Raw genomic sequence first — 10,064 nt, 5'->3', positions numbered from 1 at the left:
AAAACTTCTAAAAAAATAAAATCTATTTGAAAGGAAAAAGCAGAAAAAAGAAAACATCTTTCTAAAGTTTATGATTACTGTGCCATTTATAGATGAGGACAATGTGGGTTAGTGAGGCTAAATAACTTGCCCAAATTCACCCATTTGGTAATTGGGGGAACTGGGATTCAAATATGACTACTCTGGCTTAAGACATTGAAGTAATGTTTAAGAAAGGCAGACACAACAAAACAAATTAAGGCTCAGAAACCTGTGTAGTATTTGCAAAAGCTACACAGCTTGTAAGATGCGAGTCAGCCTCAGAATCCAATCAGTCTGGCTCCTGGGTCTGCACCTCCGACCCCTTTCCAGTAACACTACAGGTGCACCTAGATACAGTCACACATGCAGACACAAAACCTCAGCGATATCAGAGGCCATTACCTCTCCTTCCAGGTAGGTGCACATAAGCATAAACACAGATATGCACAAGAGTACACATACGTACATCGAATACATACATATGCATAAACATATGTGCATACATATGTGCATGCACACATCACCCTTACTGCTACATGGCTCTAATTCCCTTCCCAGGTGTAAGAAGCTACATCTCCGGAGCCCAGTTGTCCCACAGAGCTCAGTGAGGGCATCAGTGATGTTCCTCCCCACCCCCGCCCCTGCAATTCTCCGGGAAGACCGCAGGGCCGATCCTCACAGGGCTCTGGCATGCAGAGAGGACAGGCGCCTGTGTCTCCCTTTTTATTACAATTCCCACCATAGATGAGGAAGAACCATCACATTTCTGAGGCTGGATCTGTACTTCAAGAAGCCTCCTCCAGAGATTCAGAGCCTGATCTTAACCCCATGGCAGATCCCAAAGTCTTTTCAGGCCCCTGAATCTCCTTTGTCAAGCCCACAGGTAGGCACACTGAGGGGTCTTGATAATGGGAACTGTGGAGTCAATATCTTCATGTGATCTTCTTCCCTTTTCCTTACCTGTTTTTCTCTCCTCCATCTCAAAAGCCAGGAAACATGGTCTTTATTTTTCCTCTCTCTCTTTTTGGTCAAATATCAAACATTTGAAATTGCTACTTTGTTCAAGACACTTTCTCCTGTCCTTAAAGGGCACAGCCAACATTCTGCAACTCAAGACCCACAGAGTTATCACCTCCAGGAAACCAGGTCAACAGAGGAACAAGTGAACAAGAGAGTTAGGGCAACGCAGAGGCTGAGAGCACATACTCTGGGGCTGTAATCCACCACCCTCTGGCTGTGTGTTCTTAGGCAAGTCACTTCAGTTCTGTACCTCATTTGTGTTATCTGTAAAATGGAGTTGTTGTAAAGACTAAATGACTTAGTGTATGTCAAGTTTGTAGAGCAGTACCTAGCAATAACAGAAAGGCAAACTTCCACTCGTGATGTGGAAGAATTTCCTAACCCAGATGTGTTCCACCCAAGGACTGGGCCACCTCCAGATATTGTGAGCTCCTTGTCTCTAGAATCGTGGAAATTGAACAGTCACTTTCCTAGGATGCTAAAATGATGAAGGTGAAAGTCAGAGGCGTCTAAAACCTCATGACATCTGAGCAAAACTCTCTGAGAATCCACAGCCCCTTCCTTAGGACTTGGGATACCTACTCTGTAATAGCTGTATTAGCAGTTGCATTATAAATACTGGCTGATCACAGGTAGGGGAGGCACCAGGAAGAACTAATAGGTGAGAGTTTAGTTCATTGAATTACTGAGAGAGAGAAGCAGAGACAGGCATCCGGAAAATCAGTGATTCCCAGGAGAAAAAAGACAGAAACAAAAGTGGGGCAGAAGCTAGCTGAGGACAACCTGAGCTGGATGAACTGGGTTCAATTACCGATCTGAGGGACCTACAGTGCCCAGAAGAACTTTCAACCTAAACTAAGTAGGAAATAAGAAATCAGGCAGAGATACCACCTTCTCTGAAGCAAGAGACATGAGGTAAACCTCTAATTTGAGAAAGAAGACATTTCAGAGAACTGAAAAGAGAAGAAGCCAGCCTAGAAAAGACCTGCAGAATCCCCAAGTGGAACATATCTCTGCAGGGGGCCTATGCAACCCAACACTGCCAATCTGCTTTCCTTACTGCTGGAAGAGAAAAGATCGTAAGCAAGAAGAGGCTGGAATTCCAAAACGTGGACCCAGAAGACATCTAGAGATCTTAAGGTCAGGTGTTGATGTTGCAAAATCAGAGAACTGTTCTTTATTCAAGAACTGACAAAGCTGTGGTCCAAAGTCATAGCCTGTCATCTCTGAAGGCAAGAAACAGAGGAAAGCACATGGCTTTGTGGAATGGGAGGCAGAAATGCATGTAGGAAGGAAGGAAATGGAAAGGATTCCAATATGTAGGAGCGAAGGATACAGTGGAAGGAGTGGGTCAGCAAGGAGGCTGAAGGCACTTGGCAGTAAGACGGCCTCCGTTGGCAGAGGACACACCAGCTTAGTTCTCTACTGCACATGTACAGTTTGGGGAAGAGGTGTGATAGAGCAGATTAAAACACATAATTTACAGTCAGTGTGCCCAGGTTTGAACCCTAGATACACCACTCACCAGCTCTGTGACTCTCTGAACTTCAGTCTCCTTTGTTGCAAAGGGCAAAATAATGCTACTTCAAACATAGTGTTATTGTGAGGATTAATGAGACAAGTAGTGAGCACAGACTCTGTCTAATAAATGTTAGCTGCATTTTTCCAGTTTAGTCAATTCTCTACTGACCTTGCTCATTCAGGGGAGTAGGTGCATGGATAATGAGTAGCTTTCCACCAGGGTACTGCCCACCTATCATCCCAATTTGGTAAGTGCATTGTGTGCTGACAATGTGTACTCACTGGTTTCATTTGGGATGACAATGTACACTCCCTGGTTTCATTTGGCCAAGAGAAGGACCCTGCATAAGTGATGAGTAAACAAGAAAAGGAAAAACAACCTGAGATGACAAATGTTCATAATGTAAAAATTTTAATAACGTTTAGAAGTATAGAAATAATCCACATTTCCTGTCTGTCAAGGAAGGGTGTAAATATCTTTTAAAGTGAAATGATGTGACTTAAAAGGCTTAGAAAGACTCCCAGTCTCTCCTGGTCCTTCCCAATCACCACCTGATAGCAAGACCCATCATTAAAATGTCATTTCTCTAGTTTATTGTATGAGCGGTTATGCTAATCGCTTGCAGTAGAGTTTGCCAAACACTCGCTCAAATGTCATTTGACAGCTCCTAGGCAAGGTAGAAAGTAGCACACACACAAACATACATGTGTGCACCATTATCTATATGGAAGTGAAATGACTTGCCCAAGGCATGAGGAAAATACATGATGCTGTCAAATCCAGCTAAATGGGAAGGAGCTAAGTTACTGCCCCTGAGAAAAATCTCATAAATTTGGAAAATTCCAAGTTCAAGTCAAGGGTGATGAGATAGCCTTTTACCACCAGGAAAAACTATGTCTCAGGGATGAAGCTAAAAGATACAGAGAAGGAAATGTGGAACAAACCCAGAAAGTTAAATAAGTACATTGCCCAAGAGTGAGATGAAAGCTATGTGTCTCATGTTGCTAATATCTATTGACATTTTCAAGATTTATAAAGTCTATTTTAGCATTCCAGATCTCAGGATCTATTCTACACTGTAAAAATTATCTCATGGGTAAAAAACATATATATATATATATATATATATATATATATATATATATATATATATACAAAAAAAAATCCATTGTAACATTCTTGGGGTAGCGGAAGCATAATGAACCTCATTCCTATATGTAGTGTATATAGATCTACGCAGAGAAAAAGATCTTTAAAATATGCACACAATTCCAGTGGAATTATAGGAAATTTAACTTTTAAATTATGAAATGTATATAAATAAACACACATTTTTAAATACAGACAATACGATATAAAGTTAAGTATGAAAATTCAGAAGGTAACCACATTACACATAAACACTTTTTAAGGACTCTTTCCACACCACCATAAACACAACATATTTTAAAAAATACTTTTCTTTATAAAAATGAGATTATTCTTTTTTTATTATTATACTTTAAGTCCTGGGATACATGTGCAGAATGTGCAGGTTTGTTATGTAGGTATACATGTGCCATGAGGGTTTCCTTACCCATCAACCTGTCATCTAGGTTTTAAGCCTGGCATGCATTAGATATTTGTCCTAATGCTCTCCCTCCCCTTGCCCTCCACTCCCCGACAGCCCTGGTGTGTGATGTTCCCCTCCCTGTGTCCGTGTATTCTCTTTGTTCAACTCAAAAATGGGATTATTCTTTAGGCATTGTTCTCTACCTTGTTTTTGTCACATAAATTGTCTATGACATTTTGTGCTGTCTGTGCTATCAGACTGCCTGAATTCAAATTCCAGCTCTACCACTTACTCCCTGCGGGATCTGGTAAGTTATTTAATTTTGCTACACTCTAAATTTTTATCTGTAAGTTATAATTATAATAATGTCTATGTCGTAGGATTTGGAGAAAATAAAATGATAAAAGCTTTGCAAAGCACTGAGCTCAGTGTGTAGCATATATCAGGTGTTAATAAATATTGGCTAACATTACCCATCTTATTTCTTTAGAGACTGCATGATGTTGAGTAATAAAAATACACTATAAACTATTTGATAAATCACCTATCTGTGAATGCTCCATTTCTTCTATGGTTGTTTTGTTATGTTGTATTATGTTTAGTTTGCTATTGTAAGCAACATTACAATAAAATGTGTGTACATATATTTTGATATGCAAATATTACTATTTTTAAAGGATAGCTTTTCGTAAGTAGAATTATTGGACAAAGAAGTGCCGATTTTCAGTTCTGATGGAGACTACCAAAGGGCCAACACTGATTTACTCTATTACTACTAGTATACGTGAGGGTCTAATTCCCTTTGCATATTGTCAAAAAAATTTGCATAAAACTGAAGAGTGAGAATTGAATTTCAGTCCACATTTTCTGATTATCAATTATGTTGATCATCTTGTCATATATTTTATTTGGTAACTGTGTTGCAGATGTTTTCATTGAGTCAACAGTTTCTATTTTAGCTTTGCCTATGATCTCTTTTGGTATAATTTTCAAATTTTTAAGTGGGTTATTTTGTCATTCTTGCTCTTCATTTCATTTCTTGCTTGGAATGACATTCCCATCCCGAGACTGTAAAAATGTACTCCTTTAGTTTTGGCTCAAACTTACTTTGTAGTTTGGATTTTTAACTTTTAGATTGTTCATTCATCTGGGTTTTATTTCTATGTGTGTGTTAAATAGAAATCTAGCCTTATACTTTCCAAGTGTTCAACCAATTGTCACAAATATCATTAATATTCCATTCTTTCTTTGATGCTAAATTTTACTATATATTAAGTTGCAGATAAATTACTGTCTCTATATGTCTACCTATATATATGTATGCATAAATATAGATCTACAAAATTCTTTATGGTGGTCCATTGATTTTTCTGTTTGTGCCATTATCTTATTTTCACTATTATGTAATTTGATTGGGGTTAGAAAAGTTCCCTGAAATTGTTCTAATTTTTTTCAAAATTATTTTGTCTGTTCTTAGCCATTTATTCATCTAGGTGAATTTTAGAAAAACTTTCACAAGTTTCATTAAAAATTCCCCTGGGGTCTTATTAGAGGTGCATTGAATTTTATTAATCTGAGAAGAATTAACATTTTTAAAATATTGATATGAATATATCTGTTTATTTAGATCTTCATTTTGTGTTCTGTTACAATTTCTTCAGACAAATCTTACTCATTTATTTTTATTACTCAGGTTTATTACTAAGTATTTTTTAGACTTTCTTACCACTGTCAATTGAAATGTTTTCCAAATTACATTTTTCTAATATAAGTATTAATATTCGTATATTTAATTTTATCTGGCTAATTTGGTAAAGACTTCATAGATTTTAAATTTTTTCAGATTATCATCTTGGATTTTCTAGGTGGACAGTTTCATCATGTCTAATGTTTATGTCTTTTAATTCTTACTTTTTCACCGATTGAGACCACCATATCAACAGTATAGCTTAATAGTGGTAACAGGAGCCATCCTTTTCTGCTCTTTTCATGATATTGGCAGAATAAGACTCTGAATGATCAAAGTTTTATAATCCTGTAATATTTGAATGTTTAGAAAAAGGATGTTATAATTTTATAATCAGAAAAGTTAACATATTTTAAAAACTAATCACAGTAACATAGGCTATTCCTAGTAGTACTCCTATTTTGAGTGACATCTTTGGACCAAACGCTTAAATTAAAGTATTCACATCATGTTAACCAAACAGAAAGGTTTAAACAGACATTAAGCAGGTTTTGCTCTGAAGACTTAAGGAAGGCTCATCTGAATTCTGTGGACAATAAGGAGCACTGATTAATTCTGATGTTCATGATTGTACTATCTCAACTATCACCACCACCTCCAGAACTACGAGCAAGAGAGGACCTTGAATGAAAGGGTCTCATTCGTGGAGATACCCTGAAAGTATCCTCATTCAAGGTGGAACCCAGAAACCACTTCCTCTGGAAAAAACGAAAAAAAGAAGCTAAGAAGTTGGCCAAGAGACAACCTAAAAAGAATCTTCAGATAGGGAAATGAGAAGAACTCAGGCAAATTAGGCCACGTAGAAGTTCTGGCAAAATCTTTATCTTTCATTTGTATAAGTTTATGGGGTACAAGTACAGTTTTGTTACATGAATACATTGTGCAGTGGTGAAGTTAGGGTTTTTAGGGTATCTACCATGCAAATAACATACATTGTACCCATCAGGCAATTTATCATCATTCATTCCCCTTTTACTCCTGACCCCCACTTCTTCTGAGTCTCCATTATCCATCATTCCACTCACAATGATCCTATATACATATTTGTGGCACCCACTTATGAGTGAGAACACAGGATATTAGTGTTTTGTGCTTTTATGTTTTTTTATTTGTATATTTGTATTTTTGTGCCTGGCTTGTTTCACTCAAAATAATGACCTCCAGTTCCATCCATAGTGCTACAAATGACACGATTTCATTATTTATCATGGCTAAACAGTATTCCATTGCGTGTGTGTGTGTACATGTATATGTACACACACCATTTATTTTATTCATTCATCCATTGATGGACACTTAGGTTGATCTTTGCTATTGTGAACAGTGCTGCAATAAACATATAAGTGCAGGTATCCCTTTGATATATTGATTTATTTCTTTCTGTATTCTGTTCCATTGATCTATGTGTCTGTTTTTATACAGCACCATGTTATTTTGGTTGCTATAGCCTTGTAATATATTTTGAAGTCAGGTAATGTGATGCCTCCAGCTTTGTTCTTTTTTCTTAAAATTGCTTTGGCTATTCTGGCTCTTTTGGTTCCATATGAATTTTAGAATTGCTTTTTTCTAATCTTGTGAAAAATGATATTTGTACCTTGATAGGGATTATGTTCAGTATGTAGATTGCTTTGGGCAGTATGGTCATTTTAACTGTATTAATCCTCCCGATTCGTGAGCATGGAATGGAAAATTGAAAATCTTTAGTTTCTAGTTTAGGAGGCAGCCTGGATAATTTTAACTCTTCCCTTGTTGGATTTTTACTACCTGTTTCTCCATAGTTTCTTAAGGTAAATATTCTTAAAAACCGTAACACGGTGAAACCCCGTCTCTACTAAAAATACAAAAAAAAATTAGCCGGGCGTGGTGACAGACGCCTGTAGTCCCAGCTACTTGGGAGGCTGAGGCAGGAGAATGGCATGAACCCGAGAGGTGGAGCTTGTGGTGAGCTGCGATCACGCCACTGCACTCCAGCCTGGGCGACAGAGCGAGACTGTCTCAAAGAAAAAAAAAAAAAACATAACAAAGGGCTATGAGCTATTTTTACAAGCTTAAGCTTATGAAAGAAGCTGTCTTGGTCAAACTGCCCCTTACATCTCTCCCAGTGCTTCTCCAAACCCTATCCAGGAAGTCCAGAGACATGGAGATAAAGAACTACAGCAGCAGCACCTCAGGCTTCATCCTCCTGGGCCTCTCTTCCAACCCTCAGCTGCAGAAACCTCTCTTTGCCATCTTCCTCATCATGTACCTCCTCACTGCGGTGGGGAATGTGCTCATCATCCTGGCCATCTACTCTGACCCCAGGCTCCACATCCCTATGTACTTTTTTCTCAGCAACTTGTCTTTCATGGATATCTGCTTCACAACAGTCATAGTGCCTAAGATGCTGGTGAATTTTCTATCAGAGACAAAGGTTGTCTCTTACGTGGGCTGCCTGGTCCAGATGTACTTCTTTATGGCATTTGGGAACACTGACAGCTACCTGCTGGCCTCTATGGCCATAGACCAGCTGGTGGCCATCTGCAACCCCTTACACTATGATGTGGTTATGAACCCACGGCATTGCCTACTCATGCTATTGGGTTCTTGCAGCATCTCCCACCTACATTCCCTGTTCTGTGTGCTACTTATGTCTTGCTTGTCTTTCTGTGCCTCTCACGTCATTAAGCACTTTTTCTGTGACACCCAGCCTGTGCTAAAGCTCTCCTGCTCTGACACATCCTCCAGCCAGATGGTGGTCACGACTGAGACCTTAGCTGTCATCGTGACCCCCTTCCTGTGTATCATCTTCTACCTGCGAATCATCATCACTGCGCTCAGAATCCCCTCTGCAGCTGGGAAGTGGAAGGCCTTCTCTATCTGTGGCTCCCACCTCATTGCAGTAGCCCTCTTCTATGGGAGTGTCATCTATGTCTATTTTAGGCCCCTGTCCATGTACTCAGTGGTTAGGGACTGGGTAGCCACAGTTATGTACACAGTAGTGACACCCATGCTGAACCCTTTCATCTACAGCCTGAGGAACAAAGATATGAAGAGGGGTTTGAAGAAATTACGGGACAGAATTTACCGGTAAAAGGAACAAAATGTTGGTGTGTCATAATTAAGACATGATCTAAGAGATTATCAGGTTATTCTTCCTTAGTAACTATTTTCCACATGGCACTCAAAGAGGTCATGAAAAGTGGTGTTGGATACCAATAAGAGAATTGACCTAGGAGCAAAACACTTGGTTTCTATGCATGATCTTAACCAAATATATATTCAGTCTCAGGCTAGGTACTGTTAGGAATCCCGATTTCAGGAAAAGGTTTCAGGTTTTGAAAGCTGAGTATTGCCTCCTCAATAGATTGGCAATCATGTAGAAAAATAAAGCTATCTCTATTAGATTTGCAACCATATAGAAAAATAAAGCTGTCTCCAAATAACTTGTCTATAAGCCTGACAACGGCTAGCAGTCAAGGAGTTTAAATCCTATTAGTTTTTTGTTTGGCAGCAGGGGGTTGCTCTTCTTGTGTGTGCATGACTTTTTTTTTTTTTTTTTTTTTTTAGAAACATAATCTCACCCTGTTGCTCAGGCTGGAGTACAATGGTGTGATTATAGCTCACTGCAGCCTCTAACTCCTGGGCTCAAGTGATTCTCCTGCCTTAGCCTCCCAAGTAGCTGGGACTACAGGAACATGCCACCACACTCGACTTTTTTTTTTTCTTTGTAGAGACAAGGTCATGTTATCTCACCCTGTTAGGTCTTGAACTCCTGGCTTCAAGGGATCCTCCTGCCTCAGCCTCCCAAAGTGCTGGGATTACAGGGGTGACCCACCATGACTTATAAAACTCATTAGTTTTAAGAAGAAGAAACTACATGGGGTTAATAGGTCATTGGGTAAGACTTCTTGAAGGAATGGCATCTTGAAGGATGGACTGAATTTTGAAAGAGTAAGTTTCAAAAGACGAAGAAATGGGCAAAGGATTTCAAATAGTGAAAACCACCCAAGCATGTGGAGACAATAAGCACTGCAATGTGTTTGAGGGACAATGAAAAGCTGAGGCTTCATCAGTTTGAGAGAAAGGAGAATACAGCTGGAAAGATAGAAGAATCTACAAAACGCATTTATTCTCCCCACCAACACTTAAGTTTCGTGACAGTGTGAAGCCTCAGTACCCAATTTATTTTCCCTTCCCTCTTAATTCTTCCCTTCTCCATACAT

The 10,064-nt window shown here is 38.9% G+C and overlaps 1 protein-coding gene across 2 annotated transcripts; it reads left to right on the top strand.

Annotated features, from left to right (window-relative positions):
* Positions 1-833: 833 nt before the first annotated feature.
* On the top strand, positions 834-8,932 carry LOC129478923 (olfactory receptor 1L6-like). 2 transcript variants are annotated; one of them, XM_055271199.1, is made up of 2 exons: positions 834-904; positions 7,987-8,932. In XM_055271199.1, exon 2 carries the CDS (start codon positions 8,000-8,002, stop codon positions 8,930-8,932), a length of 933 nt encoding a protein of 310 aa, XP_055127174.1. In that variant the 5' UTR covers positions 834-904; positions 7,987-7,999. The 2 variants fall into 2 exon arrangements, with proteins under 2 accessions (XP_055127174.1, XP_055127173.1); XM_055271198.1 differs by lacking the exon at positions 834-904 and having other exon boundaries at positions 7,892-8,932.
* Positions 8,933-10,064: the final 1,132 nt, after the last annotated feature.

This window comes from Symphalangus syndactylus, chromosome 3 (assembly GCF_028878055.3).
Source record: "Symphalangus syndactylus isolate Jambi chromosome 3, NHGRI_mSymSyn1-v2.1_pri, whole genome shotgun sequence".
Lineage (NCBI taxonomy): Eukaryota > Metazoa > Chordata > Mammalia > Primates > Hylobatidae > Symphalangus > Symphalangus syndactylus.
This window is presented reverse-complemented; position numbering and strand designations above follow the sequence as displayed.